Raw genomic sequence first — 20,595 nt, 5'->3', positions numbered from 1 at the left:
TCTTAGTCCCAGAGTCTAGAACAACAAGGAATAGAAAGTAGTACTGTAGCATATTATCAAGGGAGGTTGTATATTTCCTTCTTTGGAGAGTTTTCTAAGAGAAAATTGATTACGATCTTTCTGGGACAGTTCACAGGCAGTCATTATGTGTATAGACTGGATGACCTCCTATGATTCCTTCTACCCAGATGCTTTTAATATTTTATTTTTAGCATGTTTGATGCTGAGAAAAATGGAAAAGAGTGAAAGCCATTTTTGTTTTCACAAGGAAGAAGGGACTTCCAGTGTTATACTCTAGGTTTCTTAATAACAAGTGACATTAATCAAAAAATAGATTAATTTTTACCATGCCCTTTCTATCTAGATATAGTTGCTTTAGCCCACTAAAGCACTGTTATAAACATTTGAAAGCCATAATGCTATTTTTTTTTTTTGGCCACCACACGCAGCCTGCAGGATACTAGTTTTCTAACGAGGGACAGAATCCGTGTCCCCTGCAGTGAAAGTGTGGAGTCCTAACCACAGGACCGCCAGGGAATTCCCCATAATGCTATTTTAAGAACAGTCTGGTACTAGGAGAAAATTTATCCACAAGAACAATAAGGCCCAACTGGATTTCGATGCTATTAATCTTGGTAATGGATGGAACCATTTTTGATCAGGTTCAAATGCTTGTGGTGGGGAGAGTTAGAAATATGTTGGGAGGGGGAAGGAGGAGCTAAAATTTTCTTTATTTATCTAATGATTTGGTGGAAACATAAGGAGAAATATTGATTATTTCAGCACTTAGCCTCTTTGCTATATGCTTGACCAAAGGCAAACACTGAATAGCTTCCACACTGGAAAGTCTGGCTCAAGAGATGATCCTTATCAAATTTAGCATAGCAGTGGCATGAGTTAAACCCAAAGTAAATAAAGGGCATTGATACGTAGAACCCTGAACCAAACATTAAACCATATTGTTGGTTTAATCCTATAATCCTTGGGAAAAAAAAGAAACAGCCAAGGAAAACAGGAAGGGAGAATGAACATAAAATGGAAAAGGGGGTGTTATATAAAAAAAAATGGGGTGTTATAAATAAAAGAGTTAATGAATACACCTCAGATTTTTGTAAGGCATAATTGTTTACACAAAAGCTCAAGGTCAGGGTGGTCCCAAAGTGAAGGAATTATAGAGAAAACTAAAAGGCATTTTTCAGATAATGAAAAAGGGGCATAGCATGGTTTGTTCCAGAATCCCAAGGTAACTGATAGAAATAGTTAGGCAATGATACCACAAATCTTTAATTTGTCATCACTGCTACATTTGGCTTTAATCATAACTGTATAATAATCATGCCTGTGTAAAATGTTCACATATAAGAAGAAAGTGCAAATTGTGCCTAGGATCTACTTCCCACACCCTTCTCTAGTGAAATGGCAGGAAAACTAAGTAAAGCTTGAATTGAACTAATAAACTATTGTTGTTTTCAGAATAGTTATTCAAGGAGGAGATCATCATCAGGGTGACTAGAAGGGGTAGACAAAGTACTTTGAGACATTCGTTGGGAGGTAGAATGTTGATTCCTGTGAGACAGCATACCAAATTTCAGGCAAGTAGTTCCTGAGGTACTTCTGCCTTTGAGCCCCTCACATACAACTCCTTATTTGTAGACTGTATAACATAGTCCCTAAAATTGACATCTCCATACTACCTCACATCCTCTGGCTCAGGGAAGAGGCTGAGGAATCTTTATTCCTGGCTTTTTTCCCTTGAGGACCTGGGTCCAGAGTCTAGCCCAGTGGATGGCAATAAATATTTTCTCAATGAATTAATAAATTCGGGGGTGAAAGGAAGAAAATTCCCAACACAGCCTATAGGTCCAGCATTAGCAGGACCTGCCCATATAATTTATTCAAACTGTCTACCCTATGTAAGGCTCTGCACTTGAGCATCTCTGCCAAGTGTTTATATGGTATGTATGTATACATATACTATTAAGTTTGTTCAATGTTTTGACTTGGCTTTAATATCTGTTCTTTTATGTACAGAAACCTGCATTACGTAACTTGAAAACAATTACTATAGTAGAAACAATCTCTATAGCTTGAGAAAATATTTAGAAAAAAAATTAATGCTATTATATACAACAACATGCATCTGTCTTTTTTATCATATTCTTTTACATATAATAAAGGTTCACAACTAATCATATGAAATGAAAATTGCTATACATTTTTATTAAAACAAAATAGACACATAAATTAATGTCCACCATTGCAACTTCAAATATTTTCACGAAGCCTTATAAGGACATCAAATGGTGGTCCTTTTGCAAACATGGGTATAGAATTAGGTCATAATTATCTCACTCATTAGGAAATTGTCTAACTACCTTTCCTTTTAATTGCTTACTGGACAGATACATGTTTTGACAACCCAAAAGTTCAGGTTATGCAATTTTTCTTCCCACAGAATCTCTTAACATAAGCTTTTGCACAATATGGTATTTAATTCTTATAATGATAGCCCCTTTTTAGATGTTCTCTATATATTCCAAGCAATAAGACGTTTACGCACTGTGACCCTAGTTTTATACATTAACCTGAAGGTACAATTCTAATACTTCTCTATTCAACCACGTTATGCAGTGAAAAACTAAAATCCATCTCTGTAAATGAATGATTTTCAAAAAGTAATTAGATATTGATTTATAGTAAATCTACTTAGGTATCCAGACATGAATTATTTAGATAATATTGTGTTAGATGCTTTGTGTTTCAAAACATCACGTGGTACATCACTTTTCATGAAATCTAGAGTCACCAAATTTCTGAAAGAATATACATGCTGTGTGGTTGGTGGGACCTCCCTCACACAGTCCCTGACATTTGGGCAGTGTAAGGATCCACTGGGATGTGTAGCTTTAGTTCAAGGTCAACTTTTCGGTAGAGTCAGACTAAATGCCAAGACAGATATATGCATACACCTCTCTTAAGCCCCCATGCAGACCCTGATCTTAACCATACAATAAAAGGGATACAAATACATACTAAACAAAAATCATTCTTCAATTTGAACTTCAAAGTATAATGATAAGTCCTAATGCAACTGGACAAAGTAAATATTTAGTCACATTATCCTACAATATTTTTATATTTGCCTTTCAACAACTTCTTTTTTAAAAAATCACATAAACTCCAAGTCTGGTATAGAATTGGCCTTATTCTGGATCTTGTCACACTTCCTACTTATACCCTTTAAAACTCACCAGGTGTGGGGGCACCGTCAAGACAGTGGAGGAATAAGTGATGGAGATCACCTTCCTCCCCACAAATACATCAAAACTACATCTACATGTGGAACAATTCCTACAGAACACCAACTGAATTCTGGCAGAAGACCTCAAACTTCCCAAAAGATGCTCTCAGGCGACCTACATGCAGAGGGGGGCCAAACCCAAAGCTGAAACCCAGGAGCTATGAGAACAAAGAAGAGAAAGGGAAATTTCTCGCAGCAGCCTCATGAGCAGCAGATTAAATCTCCACAATTAACTTGATGTATCCTGCATCTGTTGAATACCTGAATAGACAACGAATCATCCCAAAGTTGAAGTGGTAGACTCTGGGAGCAACTGTAGATTTGGGGTTTGCATTCTGCATCTAATTTGTTTCTGGTTTTATGTTTATCTTAGTTTAGCATATAGAGCTTATTATCATTGGTAGATTTCTTTATAGATATGGTTGATCTCTTTCTTTTTTATCTATCTATCTATCTATTTTTCCCTTTTTTCTCTTTTTGTGAGTGTGTATGTGTATGTTTCTTTGTGTGATTTTTGTCTGTATAGCTTTGCTTTTGCCATTTGTCCTAGGGTTCCGACTGTCCTTTTTTTTGTTCATTTTGTTTTTTTGTAGTATGTTTTTTAGCACTTGTTATCACTGGTGAATTTGTTTTTTGATTTGGTTGCTTTCTTTTTTCTTTCTCTCTTTCTTTTTTTATTAGATCTTTTCATTTTTAATTTTAAATATTTTTTTTCTATTTTAATAATATTATTTTATTTTATCAATTTATCTCTTTCTTTCTTCCTTTCTCTTCCTTTCTTCCTTCCTTTCTTCCTTCCTTTCTTTTCTTTCTTTCTTTCTTTCTTTCTTTCTTTCTTTCTTTTCTTTCTTTATTTCTTCTTTCTTTTTCTCACTTTACTTCTGAGCCATGTGGCTGAAACAGTCTTGGTGTTCTGGCCAGGTGTCAGGTCTGACCCTCTGAGGTGGGAGAGCCGAGTTCAGGACATTGGTCCACCAGAGACCTCCTGGCCTCATGTAATATCAAAGGGCAAATGCTTTCCCAGAAATTTCCACCTCAACGCTAAGACCCAGTTCCACTCAATGACCAGCAAGCTAAAGTGCTGGACACCCTATGCCAAACAACTCACAAGACAGGAACACAACCCCACCCATTAGCAGAGAGGCTGCCTAAAATCATAAGAGGGTCACAGACACCCCAAAACAAACCACTGGACGTGGTCCTGCCCATCAGAAAGACAAGATCCAGCCTCATCCACCAGAACACAGGCACCAGTCCCCTCCACCAGAAAGCCTATGGAACCCACGGAACCAACCTTACCCACTGGGAGCAGACACCAAAAACAACGGGAACTACGAACCTGCAGCCTGCGACACGGAGAACCCAAGAACAGTAACTTAAGCAACCTGAGAAGACAGAAAAATACACAGCAGATGAAGGAGCAAGGTAAAAAGTCACCAGACCAACCAAATGTAAAAGAAATAGGCAGTCTACCTGAAAAGGAATTCAGAGTAATGATAGTAAAGATGATCCAAAATAGAATGGAGAAAATACAAGAAACATTTAACAAGGACCTAAAATAACTAAAGAGTAAACAAACAATGATGAACAACATACTAAATGAAATTAAAAATTCTCTAGAAGGAATCAATAGCAGAATAACTGAGACAGAAGAATGGATAAGTGACCGGAAGGATAAAATAATGGAAATAACTACTGCAGAGCAGAAAAAAGAATGAAAAGAATTAAGGACAATCTCAAAGACTTCTAGGACAATATTAAACACACCAACATGCAAATTATAGGGGTTCCAGAAGAAGAAGAGAAAAATAAAAGGACTGAAAAAATATTTGAAGATATTATAGTTGAAAATAGGAAACTATATGGGAAAGGAAATAGTCAATCAAGTCCAGGAAGCACAGAGAGTGCCATACAGGATAAATCCAAGGAGAAACACACCAAGACGCATATTATTCAAAGTATCAAAAATTAAATACAAAGAATAAATATTAAAAGCAGCAAGGGAAAAACAACAAATAACATACAAGGGAATCCCCATAAGGTTAACAGCTGATTCTTCAGCAGAAACTCTGCCAGCCAGAAGGGAGTGGGAGTGGCAGGACATATTTAAAGTGATGAAAGGGAAAAATCTACAACCAAGACTACTCTACCCTGGAAGGATCTCATTCAGATTTGACAGAGAAATTAAAAACTTTACAGACAAGCAAAAGCTAAAAGAATTCAGCACCACCAAACAAGCTTTACAACAAATGCTAAAGGAACTTCTCTAGGCAGAAAACAAAAGAGAAGGAAAATATCTAAAATAACAAATACAAAACAATTAAGAAAATAGTAATAGAAACATACATATTGATAATAACCTTAAATGTAAGTGGATTAAATGCTCCCAACAAAAGACATAGACTGGATGAATGGATACAAAAACAAGAAACACACTTCAGACCTAGGGACACATACAGATTGAAAGTGAGGGGATGGAAAAAAGATATTCCATGCAAATGGAAATCAAAAGAAAGATAGCGTAGCAGTTCACATATCAGACAAAATAGACTTTAAAATAAAGACTATTACAAGAGACAAAATAGGACACTACATAATGGTCAAGGGATCAATACAAGAAGAAGATATAATAATTTTAAATATTACGCACCCAACATAGGAGCACATCAATATATAAGGCAAATGCTAACAGCCATAAAAGGGGAAATCAACAGGAACACAATCATAGTAGGGGACTTTTAACACCCCATTTTCACCAATGGACAGATCATCCAAAATGAAAATAAGTAAGGAAACACAAGCTTTAAATGATACATTGAACAAGATGAACTTAATTGATATTTATATGACATTTCAACCAGAAACAGCAGATTACACTTTCTTCTCAAGTGCTCATGGAACATTTTCCAGGACAGATCATACCTTGGGTCACAAACCAACCCTTGGTAAATGTAAGAACATTGAAACTGTATCAAGTTTCTTTTTCAACCACAATGCTCTGAGACTATGTATCAATTAGAGGAAAAAAATGTGTAAAAATACAAACACAAGGAGGCTAAACAATACACTACTAAATAACCAAGAGATCACTGAAGAACTCAAAGAGGAAATCAAAAAATTCCAAGAAACATATGACAATGAAGACGTTATGAACCAAAACTTAAGGGATGCAGCAAAAGTAGTTCTACAAGGGATGTTTATAGCAGAACAATCCTACCTCAAGAAAAAAGAAACATCTCAAATAAACCACCTAACTTTACACGTAAAGCAATAAGAGAAAAAAGAACAAAAAACCTGAAAGTTAGCAGAAGGAAAGAAATCATAAAGATCAGATCAGAAATAAATGAAAAATAAATGAAGGAAACAATAGCAAAAATCAATAAAACTAAATGCTGGTTCTTTGAGAAGATAAACAAAATTGATAAACCATTAGCCAGACTCATTGATTAAAACAGGGAGGAGACTCAAATCAATAGAATTAGAAATGAAAAGGAGAAGTAACAACTGACACTGCAGAAATACAAAGGATCATGAGAAATTACTACAAGAACTATATGCCAATAAAATGGACAACCTGGAAGAAATGGAAAAAATCTTAGACAAACACAACTTTCTCAGACTGAACAAGGAAGAAATAATAGAAAATATAAACAGACCAATCACAAGCACTGAAATTGAAACAGTGATTTAAAATCTTCCAACAAAAAAAGCCGAGGACAAGATGGCTTCACAGGTGAATTCTATCAACATTTAGAGAACAACTAACCCCTATCCTTCTCAAACTCTTCCAAAATATAGCAGAGGGAGGAACACTCCCAAACACATTCTACGAGGCCACTATCACCCTGACACCAAAACCAGACAAAGATGCCACAAAAAAAGAAAATTACAGGCCCATATCAATAAAGAACATGGATGCAAAAATCCTCCACTAAATACCAGCAAACAGAAACCAACAGCACATTAAAAGGATCATACACCAAGATCAAGTGGGGTTTACCCCAGGAACACAAGGATTCTTCAATATATGCAAATAAATCAATGTGATAAGCCATATTAAAAATTGAAAGAGAAAAACCATATGATCATCTCAATAGGTGCAGAAAAAGCTTTTGACAAAATTCAACACCCATTTATGATAAAAACCCTCCAGAAAGTAGGCATAGAGGGAACTTACCTCAACATAATAAAGGGCAAATATGACAAACCCGCAGCCAACATCATCCTCAATGGTGAAAAACTGAAACCATTTCCTCTAAGATCAGGAGCAAGAAAATGTTGTCCACTCTCACTATTAGTCAACATAGTTTTGGAAGTTTTAGCCACAGCAATCAGAGAATAAAATGAAATAAAAGAAATCCAAATTGGAAAAGAAGAAGTAAAGCTGTCACTGTTTGCAGATGACATGATACTATATAGAGAGAATCCTAAAGATGCTACCGGAAAACTACTAGGGCTAATCAATGAATTGGGTAAAGTAGCACTATACAAAATTAATGCACAGAAAGCTCTTGCATCCCTATACACTAATGATGAAAAATCCGAAAGAGAAATTAAGGAAACACTCCCATGTACCACTGCAACAAAAAGAATATAATACCTAGGAATAAACCTACCTAAGGAGACAAATGACCTGTATGCAGAAAACTATAAGACACGAAAGAAAGAAATTAAAGATGATACAAACAGATGGGGAGATATACCATGTTCTTGGATTGGAAGAATCAACATTGTGAAAATGACTCTACTACCCAAAGCAATCTACACATTCAATGCAATCCCTATCACCAATGGAATTTTTCACAGAACCAGAACAAAATATTTCACAATTTGTATGGAAACACAAAAGACCCCGAATAGCCAAAGCAATCTTGAGAAAGAAAAACGGAATTGGAGGAATCAGGCTTCCCGATTTAAGAATATACTACAAAGTTACAGTAATCCAGACAGTATGGTACTGGCAATAAAACAGAAAGATAGATCAATGGAACAGGATAGAAATCCCAGAGATAAACCCATGAACCAATGGTCACCTTATCTTTGATAAAGGAGGCAAGAATATACAATGGAGAAAAGACAGCCTCTTCAATAAGTGGTGCTTGGAAAACTGGATAGCTACATGTAAAGGAATGATATTAGAACACTCCCTAATACCATACACAAAAATAAATTCAAATGGGTTAAAGCCCTAAATGTAAGGCCAGACGCTATCAAACACTTAGAGGAAAACATAGGCAGAACATTCCATGACATATCACAGCAAGATCCTTTTTGACCCACCTCTGAGAGAAATGGAAATAAAAACAAAAATAAACAAATGGGACCTAATCAAACTTAAAAGTTTTTCCATAGCAAAGGAAACCATAAACAAGACAAAAAGACAACCCTCAGAATGGGAGAAAATATTTGCAAATGAAGCAACTGACAAAGGAATAATGTCCAAAATTTATAAGCAGCTCATGCAGCTCAATAACAAAAAAACAAACAACCCAATCCAAAAGTGGGCAGAGGACCTAAATAGACATTTCTCCAAAGAAGATATACAGATTACCAACAAACCCATGAAAGGATGCCCATCATCACTAATCATTATAGAAATGCAAATCAAAACTGCTATGTGGTATCACCTCACACCAGTAAGAATGGGCATCATCAAAAAATCTACAAAGAATAAATGCTGGAGAGTGTATGGAGAAAAGGGAACCCTCTTGCACTTTTAGTGGGAATATAAATTGATAAAGCCACTATGGAGAACAGTATGGAGGTTCCTCAAAAAACTAAAAATAGAACTACCATACGACCCAGCAATCCCACTTCTGGGCACATACCCTGAGAAAACCATAATTCAAAAAGAGTCATGTAGGGCTTCCCTGGTAGCGCAGTGCTTGAGAATCTGCCTGCCAATGCAGGGGACACAGGTTCGAGCCCTGGTCCGGAAAGATCCCACATACTGCAGAGCAACTGGGCCCGTGAGCCACAACTACTGAGCCTACACATCTGGAGCCTGTGCTCCACAACAAGAGAGGCCGCGACAATGAGAGGCCTGCACAATGTAATGAAGAGTGGCCCCTGCTTGTCACAACTAGAGAAAGCCCTCACACAGAAACAAAGACCCAACACAGCCAAAAATATATTAATTAATTAAACAACAACAAAAAAAGAGTCATGTACCACAATGTTAATTGCAGCTCTATTTACAATAGCCAGGACATGGAAGCAACCTAAGAGTCCATCAACAGATGAATGGATAAAGAAGATGTGGCACATATATACAATGGAATATTACTCAGCCATAAAAAGAAACAAAATTGAGTTATTTGTAGTGAGGTAGATGGACCTAGAGTCTGTCATACAGAGTGAAGTAAGTCCGGAAGAGAAAAACAAATACCATATGCTAACACATATATATGGAATCTAAAAAAAAAATGGTTCTGAAGAGCCTATGGGCAGGACAGGAATAAATACGCAGACATAGAGAATGGACTTGAGGACACGGGGAGGGGGATGTGTAAGCTGGGACAAAGTGAGAGGGTGGCATGGACATATATACACTATCAAATGTAAAATAGCTAGTGGGAAGCAACCACACAGCACAGGGAGATCAGCTTGGTGCTTTTTGTCCACCTAGAGGCGTGGGATAGGGAGTGTGGGAGGGAGATGCATGAGGGAGGAGATATGGGGTTGTATGTATATGTATAGCTGATTCACTTTGTTATACAGCGGAATCTAACACAGTATTGTAAAGCAATTATACTCCAATTAAGATGTTAAAAAACTCACCAGGTGTTTGTCTTATTGCCTGGCCCAGTCTCTATATCACCACCACCACGCCTGAGTGCCCCCTCAATATTGCTCTGAAGATTTAAGTTAAGACATTTATTTCTAAATTTTTTAAGTAGAAACTCATTGAAAAATCTTCACCCCAACCACTTCCGTTTTTTGAGTTCAAAATATTTAGTTGATGTGCAAGACCAATTAATTATGTTTAAATTTCTGAAAGTATGAGATCAGGTTCTACAATTTTCAGTAATAGATTTCCAATGACGATACTTGCAGAAGTTTTCTTCCATAATACTCTTAATTTTATGTCATTTATATTTCACTTGTTAGGGTAATGAGAAACAAAGGTTTAGTGATGTACTCAAATCACACAGACAACAGGACATAACGCATACCTCACCCTAAATCTACATGCTCTAGTTAAAAACTTAAATTCCCTTCCCCAACCAATGTGTCTTATCTACTTTTAGTTAGACTGTCTTACACAAGGTAATTTTCTTATATTGGGATAAAAGTACATGTTCTGCAATCTAACTAATCATATACACTAAGCTATTATGACTTTAATTTTCTGCTCTAAAGAATTTTAAGTTTTTTACATGATGTAACAGGCCACTAGAATTATTCTTGGTACTGCTATAGACCAATTAAGAAGTACTTTTCATGATTTTCCAAGTTCAGAAGAAAAGCAATTTTACAATGACTTTTAAAGTAGTTTCATAGCTACATTCATACTGGGTTATGAATAAATAACACTCAGTAGGCAGAACAGCATAAAGGTTAAGATTATGGGCTCTGGAATCAGACAGACACGAGGGGTGCTTTGCTAGCTCTCTGACATTGCTAGCTCTCTGAGCCTGTTTCCTCTTCCTAAAAATAGGAAAAATAACAGGGGATTAAGAGATGCAAACTACTATGTGTAAAATGTATAAGCTACAAGGATATATTGTACAGCACACGGCATATAGCCAATATTTTATATTAAGTATAAATGGAGCACAACCTTTAAAAACTGTGAATCACTGGTTGTACACCTAAAACATATAATATTGTAAACCAACTATATCACAATAAAAAAGAAGGAAAAAAAGGAAGAAAATAATGGACATAATAGGAATACTGACTTCACTGGGTTGTCACAAGAATTAAATAACACACCTAAAGTTCTTACCACTATGCCTGGCACATTTTAAGAGCTCAAAGAATGATAGCTGTTATTATTATCAACTAAAGCTGACAAATTATTTGCATGAGAAATTAAAGTGCAATGTTTTATCATATTTTTAACATATTAAGTACTTGTCTACACTCATCTTGCTTCCAAATCACACTGGATAGAATGGTTTCTCATAAAATACAGCCATTATTAAATATATATTTACTGTTTTAATTTCAGTGTTGAGAAATATGCTGCACTAATGGTAAAACAATTGGCTGAGTAGTGGTGAAACAAACAGACAAAATTTTCCCATGTTGTAACTCTTAACTGGGATGAACTTTCTCTGGTGTCTAAAAGGTGAAGTTCTTTTTGTCTTGACTCACTGCTGGAAATCCCCTCAGCAAAACTGGCTCTGCTCTAACTCTATGATAGGGTCTTATTTCCAGAAAGGACTAAGCAAAAAGAACAGAACTCAAAGGCTAGAGTCCAGAACCAGAGTTTACAAGCCATAGATGTACTGCTTTCTTGATCAATTCAGATTTATAGAATCATAAAAAGCCACATTTTAATTATGCTGGTCTATAACCACACAAAGATAGTTTTCAGGGAAGAGAACCAAAGTCATAAAAGTTCAATATGTGTCACAAATGCTATTTAAAAATGTGCCCTTGGTTAGGCAATTTTATTTTAAAAAGAACTAAATTGTATATGAAATTGTTGCTACTAACCTATCTCCCTCACTTCCACCTAACTCTCACATGCAGATTATGGATGAAGACACATTTGCCTAGTTAGGCATCATCCAGCCTTTCTCTTTCTTTTCAGGCATCATCCAGTTATTAAATGGCAGTTATAGATTCCCAATCACATGATAAGATTTTAATGTATTATTGACACAATTTCTGTCCAATATCTCTACTCTAAAAGGGAGTGTAAATAGCACAGTGTTTAGGAGCCAGTTCTGGAGTCAGAACAACCTGGGTTCTAATCCCAGTTCTGCCATTTTTAACTGTTTGATCTTGAGCAATGTACCTAGTTTCTGGGTCTTAGAGATATCCCTTCCACTTACATGAAATGGATCTATTACTAGTACTTACCTCAAAATGTTACCACAAGTATTAAACTAATTGAAATAAAGTATGTAAAGCACTGGGTACAGTGCCTGACATACACAATGCATAAATAAATGTTAGGCTTTACTATTACTAAAGTCAAATCTTGATTAGTCACATTAATGAAAAGTAATGAAACAAAAATCTAGCATCACTAATACTGAATACTATTAAATATAATAATTTTTTAATTGGTCATGATATTTTATAGTTTATATTTAACTTTTGCCTGATGTTCTGGCAACCTAAAACAGTTCAAACAAACTAATAAAGCCAGAACGTGAGGGACTGAGCTAGAAAATAATCCCCTTGCTTAGAATTCTTCTCTATTGGCCAAGTGTGAAAAGTCAGCTTTGCTCTCATATTAATAAAAATAGTCATCATAAATGAGCTGCCCCTTCTCTCTAAACATATGTTTGTTTAATTTTGGTCTGCATCAGAAGAAGTAATTAAGTACTGGGTTTAAAAGGTTTTCTGGTGGGTTGCAAATTAGAGCTGAAAGCAAACAGATGGTCAGATAGTCATCAACAAATTGTCAACCTGTTTAATTTTATCGGTAAGAAATGAAACACAACATTCACCCTTGAAAATTCAATTAAAGCAGAAAATATTCCTGTAAAATATATATGTTTTATGGCACAATATATATTTTAGAAAAGAATTTAGAGATTAACTACAGAGAATTAGAACATTCTATCTGATTGTGTCTGGGGCTTCAATTTTTTTTTCCAGCTCAACCTAGGGGGAGGGTTGACCTTACAGTTTATTGATCAAAACCCTTTCCTCAATAGAGTAACTAGTCTTTGAGCAAAAATGAACCTATTTTATCCCTTTATCCTACCAGATTAGGAAACTTTTACTACCCTTCTGCAATATATTCTTTCTTATAACCATTCTACTTTCAAGTACCATATAATCACCATTATTGATAACTGTGTTTCCCAAGCCTCTTTAAATTGGGCCAAAGTATTCCAAAGGCTTTGCCATTGTTGCTGTGTGTTTAAGGAAATCAGTCACCAAATATAGGGCACCAATCTGAAGGCAATGATCTTGAGTTCCCGCATTTGCCATGGGAGAGCTGCCATTGTCCATTGTTCAGGGCATCCAGAAAGCATATCCAAACAGTCATCTCATGAAGAGTTTCTAAGTTTTCTCTTAGTTTATGAATAACTTTACACAGCATTCAAACAAACCTTGGCAGCTACGACAAAGACCATAGCATACATCAAATTGATGTTCAATTTATAAATACAAAGACAGAGAAGCTACCATATATGACAAACCTACAGCTAACATCATACTAATGGTGAAAAGCTGAAAGCATTTCCTCTAAGATCGGGAACAAGACAAGGATGTCCACTCTAGCCACTTTTTTCAACATAGTTTTGGAAGTCCTAGCTATGGTAATCACAGAAGAAAAAGAAATAAAAGGAATTCGAATTGGAAAAGAAGAAAAACTGTCATTGTTTGAAGACAACATGATACTGTACACAGAAAATCCTAAAGATGCTACCAGAAAATTCCTAGAGCTCATCAATGAATTCAGTAAATTGCAGGATACAAAATTAATACAGACATCTGTTGCATTTATATACACTAACAATGAAAGATCAGAGAGAGAAATTAAAGAAACAATACCATTTACCATCACATCAAAAAAAAAATAACAAACTTAGGAATATACCTACCTAAGGAGACAAAAGACCTGTACTCCGAAAACTATAAGATGCTTATGAAAGAAATCAAAGACAACACAGACAGATGGAAATATATACCATGTCCTTGGATTGTAAGAATCAGTATTGTCAAAATGACTATACTACACAAGGCAGTCTATAGACTCAGTGCAATCTCTATCAAATTACCAATGGCATTCTTCATAGAACTAGAACAAAAAAATCTTAAAATTTGTATGGAGACACGAACGACCCCAAGCAACCAAAGCAATCTTTTTTGTTTTTTGTGTTTTTTTTTTTTTTTTTTTGCAGTATGTGGGCCTCTCACTGTTGTGGCCTCTCCCGTTGTGGAGCACAGGCTCCGGACGCGCAGGCTCAGTGGTCATGTCTCACGGGCCCAGCCGCTCTGCGGCATGTGGGATCTTCCTGGACCAGGGCATGAACCCGTGTCCCCTGCATCGGCAGGTGGACTCCCAACCACTGCACCACCAGGGAAGCCCCAAAGCAATCTTGAGAAAGAAAAACAGAGCTGGAGGAATCAGGCTCCATGACTTCAGACTATACTACAAAGCTACAGTCATCAGAGCAGTATGGTACTGGCACAAAAACAGAATTATAGCTCAATGGAACAAGATAGACAACCCAGAAATAAACCCACACAACTATGGCAATTAATCTATGACAAAGGAGACAAGACTATAAAATGGAAGAAAGACAGTTTCTTCACTAAATGGTGCTGGGAAAACTGAACAGCTACATATAAAAAAATGAAATTAGAATATTCTTTAACACCAGACACACAAAAAAACCCTCAAAATGGATTAAAGACCTAAATGTAAGACCAGACACTATAAAACTCTTAGAGGAAAACGTAGGCAGTACACTCTTTGATATAAATCACAGCAAGTTCTTTTTTGATCTATCTCCCAGAGTAATGGAAATGAAAACAAAAATAAACAAATGGGACCTAAATAAACCCCAAAGCTTTTGCACAGCAAAGGAAACCATAAACAAAATGAAAAGACAACCCACAGAATGGGAGAAAAATATTTGAAAACAAAGCAACTGACAAGGGATTAATCTCCAAAATTTACAAACAGCTCATGAAGCTCAATATCAAAAATAAAACAAATAACCCAATCAAAAATATGCAGAAGACCTAGAGACATTTCTACAAAGAAGACACACAGATGGCCAAGAGGCACATGTAAAGACACTCAACATTGCTAATTATTAGAGAAATGCAAATCGAAACTGCATTGAGATATCACATCACACCAGTTAGAATGGCCATCATCAAAAAGTCTGCAAACAATAAATGCTGGAGAGGGTGTGGAGAAAAGGGAAATCTCCTACACTGTTGGTGGGAATGTAAATTAGTACAGCGAGCATGGAGAACAGTATGGAGGTTCATTAAAAACTAAAAATAGAGCTACCATATGATTCAGCAATCACACTCCTGGGCATATATCCAGAGAAAACCATGGTTGGAAAGGATACATGCACCCCAATGTTCACTGCAGCACTGTTACAATAGCCAAGACAGGGAAGCAACCTAAATGTCCATCGACAGATTAATGGATAAATAAGATGTGGTATATATATATAATGGAATAATACCCAGCCATTAAAAAGAATGAAATAATGCCATTTGCAGCAACATGGATGCACCTGGAGATTATCATACTAAGTGAAGTAAGTCAGACAGAGAAATACAAATATCATATGATATCGCTTATATGCGGAATCAAAAAAAATGATACAAATGAGCTTATTTACAAAACAGACTCACAGACTTAGAGAATAAACTATGGTTACCAGGGGGGATGTGGGGGGGATAGATTGGGAGTTTGGGATTGACATACACACACTGTCATATTTAAAATAAAATGCCTTCCCATGAAAAAAAAAGAGACAGAGGAGCAAAATACTCTTCACCTAAATGCAATTACTTTTGAATCATATAGATGAAGAACTGTGGCTTGTTGTTCTACATCCATATTATCCCAATGAAGAAAATACTGCCTAGTGACTAATGATTTGGCAATCGCAAGTGTTCATTTTATTTGCTTGTTTCTATAACTTGTGCACAGAATAATGCCACAGAGGAAAATCACATATATTTCATTTACTATATGGACAATCCAAGCTACAACTAGTTTATGTTTTAGCAGTCATAAAAGAGATCATTTTACAAAAGTTAGACCATAAATAACACCCTCAGAAATATACAATCTATCTATCTACCACAATCTTAAAATTTCTACATCAAGTACACCTAAAATGCATAGAGACTGTGAAATGCAGATTATTATGGATCTGAGGAAAAGAAGTATGGGAAGAAAGCTCCAAACCAGTTATAATTCTCCAAGCTATCATCTCTCTAGCAATCCTGATCAAAGGCCAATGTTGATTTTTGTTAAAAGTTATTGAAATTTATTAAGTTTATTATAGGTTCTGTGCTTACTAGTCTTTTTCCATTAAATGCAAACTTACAGGACATTACAATTTCGAGGAAAAATATGGCGTATATTATTTTGTTACAATAGGTCAAAACATGCACAAACAGTTTTGAACAGGCAGAAATCACTTCCTACTGACAAACAACTTGGGAGGTGCATTCTTGCTAAATGGTTTTCATAAAAAAAAAAAAAGTATTAAGACCTGAATTTTCACCTTGACCTATACTAGACCAGTTCCAAATCTGCATCTTCTCTATCTTCCTGGCCTTCAGTGAATTTAGCCTACTTACTGACATTCACCTTTAGACATGCTATCCCTCCTCTACACTAGCTCCTCATTTTTCTATTCTCCTGTATGTATATGCCCAAGCAATTCCACTTACAGGACTTACTCCCTTCTGTACCTCTCATCTCATGTTCACATTTATCTCTGCACGCCTCCTAGATGTCATGCATCACTGGGACAATGTATTTCTTTAAACATATGTCATTTGGATTCAAACAGCTTGTGTTGAATTCAAGCTCTGTGGCTTACTATTTGTGTGACCTTGAGAAAGTTGTTTAACCTCTCTGAACCTGTATTTCCTTATCTTGAAAACAGAGATAATCATAGTATCTAACTCATAGGACTAGAAATTGCCAAGAAAAAATGAGATTCTACCCGACACACTTAAGTGTTCCTACTTACTAACACTATTATGGCTACTATCAAGAAATCCATTGCAAAAACTAATGTACCTTGGGCTTCCCTGGTGGCGCAGTGGTTGAGAGTCCGCCTGCCGATGCAGGGGACACGGGTTCGTGCCCCAGTCTGGGAAGATCCCACATGCTCTGGAGCGGCTGGGCCCGTGAGCCATGGCCACTGAGCCTGCGCGTCCAGAGCCTGTCTTCCGCAACGGGAGAGGCAGAAAAAAAACAAAACAAACAAAAAAAACCAATATACCTGCTTTCATCTCTAAACTTTTTTTTTTTTTTTTTTTTTTGCGGTCCGCGGGCCTCTCACTGCTGTGGCCTCTCACTGCTGTGGCCTCTCCCGTTGCGGAGCACAGGCTCCGGATGCGCAGGCTCAGCGGCCATGGCTCACGGGCCCAGCCGCTCCGCGGCATGTAGGATCTTCCCGGACAGGGGAACGAACCCGTGTCCCCTGCATCGGCAGGCGGACTTTCAACCACTGTGCCACCAGGGAAGCCCTCATTTATAAACTTTTGAGAAGCAAGTGCTATACCTCTGTATTACGGCAGAGTTGAGTACAAGTTTGAAAAGTTTTTTTTTTTTTAAATTGGTCTATGAAGGAAAGGGAGTCTTAAGGTCACACTAAGTTGCAATCATCATAGATCCTCCCTTGCCTGATACAACATCTAGTATTGGTTATTTTTATGAAAATCACTAGCAGGAGTAAGAAAATAGTCAAAGATTCATAATCCAAAACCAAAAGCTTTCTTTTAAATGCTCTTCAGAAAACTACACTTAGTCACTTATAGAAGCATCTCACTTTGTACAATTGCTGGATTCGTGTTAGGATGTTTGCCCCAAAATTTCTAAACCGTATGTTAAAAACAACATGACAGCTTTCTTAAAGGAAAAAAACCTTAGTATTGCAAGCTGAAGAGTCCCCATTTATGTTACAAAGGAGCTCTTCTGAAGTATACTCATTTTATCCTGTTTTAATATTATTTAAAAGTACTATAAGATTATAATACAATAAGAATTTATTTTGGCAATATGCAGTAGAATTTTGATATCAGGTTCATAGGAACTATAATTACTGCAACAACAAACAAATTTATAATTACCCATAAGAAAAACAATTGAAACAAAACAAAAAAAGCATAAATATTCCTTATTTGCATAGTCTTCAACAATGGAATCTAATAATGTACATAGTAGGAGACAGTAGTCATTTTTAAGGCCCTAAGAAACTTAAGTCTTAACAAAGAGAGAGGTATAGTTGTTCTTATTTGAATAGAAATTCTGAAAGGAGTTTCTTCTTGAATCTGCTTTTCAGGGAGGGGTAGAAGAGCAAGAAAGCAAAGAATAAATAGCAGTACTGAAACTGCACGTCACCCAAAGTGAAATCACCAAAACTAGCTTCCTGATCTGCCCAACCTAATTAGGGATTTAACTAAAGGTATTAAGCTGATGTTTTAAATTTTACAATTATTTTATTGGAATTGAGACTCTGGGCAGCTTTAACATATTTTAAATATCATAATATATATGGAAAATAATAAGGCAAGAGGCTCATAAAGTGAAGTTCAAAGACAATATAAAAAGTTTTCTTTTTTCCAACCTAAACTTGCTCCAAAAGTGTAACTTTAAGTATTCTATTTCAAAACTGTCTAAACACACCCACAAGTGGTAGCCAGAGAAGACAAGTTGAAGGTTCAAACTCCTTGTGATTTCACGCAACTTTCAGTTCTATTCCAAACCCTCTTAGGGGGTAAACAAAACAAAAACAAAAACACAACAGCAACAGAAAACATGGGATAGCTGCTGCTCTGAAGCTCAGAAGAGGGAGGGGGTTCATACATTCTACATTCTGATCCCACACATCTGCTCTTGCCACTGTTGGCTTTTCTCCTGAGCTGTGAAACACAGAGACACTTTCATTTACCATGAATATACACTCTGCTTTCACTCCAGCTTAGCCTATTTCTCCCCACAACTGGTGAAAATTGTTATTCTAAATTAAGAGCACGGGGGATGAGAGAGGGTTTCCCTATCATTTGAAGAAGCCACCACTGGAATCCGCAAATACACAAGAAGGCACTTGTTAGTTCCCTTCCAGTTCTCAATGTATTTGAAGCAGTTAGAAACTGTTTGAAGTAGCATCTTTTGAAAGAAAAGAAAAGGTCAAAATAAGGGACAATATGGAAGGGAAAAACAGGTCCCTTGTTACATTGTTTAAAAAGAAAACCCACAACTTTATATCATTGTTCCCAACTTCTACTCCCATTCTGTCTAGTTCTAACAGACTCTTTAGGCTGAAGTTAAATACCCCCTCCTACACAGTGGCAAAATATAACTATTTGATTACAAGGGTCTCACTCTGTGAAATATAATCACAGTGCCTCAGTAGGCCTCCACTCAGTCATCATCAGTAACAGCATGTTTTACATCCTTTACAGATGTGCACTCCTGCCCCTGCCTCAGTACCTACAGCAAATATGTGAAATGTCCCACTCTTGAAACTTACCAGTGTGAGACTTTCTTGACTTCTTCACCTAACCCCAAAGACCCTATACCACCATCTCCCATTTACCAAAACTCGGTAGCTTTCTTTTTTCTTCAGAGAAGAAATGTGGGACTAACATCACTAGGCAAACAAAGCTAAACTCCATGGAAAAATGAAATCGATGCAACAAAGAGAAGAAAGGGAAGAAGGGGGTGGGGTGGGAAATGCGGTGTCTAACGAAGGAGAAACTGCCAGACTAACTTCTGCAATTTAACGGTTCTGGGGCAGCAGGAGACTGATGTGTAGAAAAACAACAAAGGTGGGCTTCCCACCCTCCTTACCGCCGTGGAGCCAGAGGAAGATGCAATATACACACGGATCACCATCTTGGCTGGGAACAGCGGCTGTAGTTGTTTGAGTCCTGCAAACGCCTGGAAAGCAGCTGCAGCAAAGGCTGGAATCAAGCTAGGGGCCTTACAGAGGTTGGAAAAGAAGGGTGGGGGAAGGTGGAAGGGGAACTCGCCAGAGCCCCGCCTCCTCCCTTGGCTGCTTTCACTGGGCTCAGAGGGCGGCAGTCCCAGCCCCAAACCCCGGAAGGCACAGGCTCGTTTACATCATTTCTAAATTTTTTTTTTTAATTGGGAATCTCGAATAGCACCGCGAGATCTGTTGAAACATTTATTTTTGACCATTCCTTCTCTGAGAAGAGGGAAAGGAGAAAGAAAAAGAAAGAGAGAGCGTTGAATTAAATTAGATTGCGTTGAAGGATATTTTCCCACGTAGACTCAAAGTTCTGCGTGTAACTTCCTGCTCAGAAGTGTATGCAAATAAGATGTCTTCTTTAAAAGAGGAAGTTCTGCGTTGAATCCAGACACTAGTGATAAAGACCAAGTTCTCAAAGCCTTGTGCATTTTAAGACTCCTATTACGT

General features: G+C 36.8%; 1 protein-coding gene across 1 annotated transcript in view; it reads right to left on the bottom strand.

The window, feature by feature from the left end:
- SH3BGRL (SH3 domain binding glutamate rich protein like) overlaps window positions 1-20,277 on the bottom strand; it is a 91,369-nt gene extending 71,092 nt beyond the window's left edge. Inside the window, exon 1 of the mRNA XM_049705160.1 lies at window positions 20,007-20,277. Coding sequence (XP_049561117.1) covers window positions 20,007-20,051 — 45 coding nt within the window. The 5' untranslated portion in view covers window positions 20,052-20,277. The remainder of the gene's footprint in view (window positions 1-20,006) is intronic.
- Window positions 20,278-20,595: the final 318 nt, after the last annotated feature.

The sequence above is a fragment of the Orcinus orca genome, chromosome X (genome assembly GCF_937001465.1).
Source record: "Orcinus orca chromosome X, mOrcOrc1.1, whole genome shotgun sequence".
Lineage (NCBI taxonomy): Eukaryota > Metazoa > Chordata > Mammalia > Artiodactyla > Delphinidae > Orcinus > Orcinus orca.
Note: the sequence above shows the minus strand (reverse complement) of the source record. Positions and strands in the feature narration are given on the sequence as shown.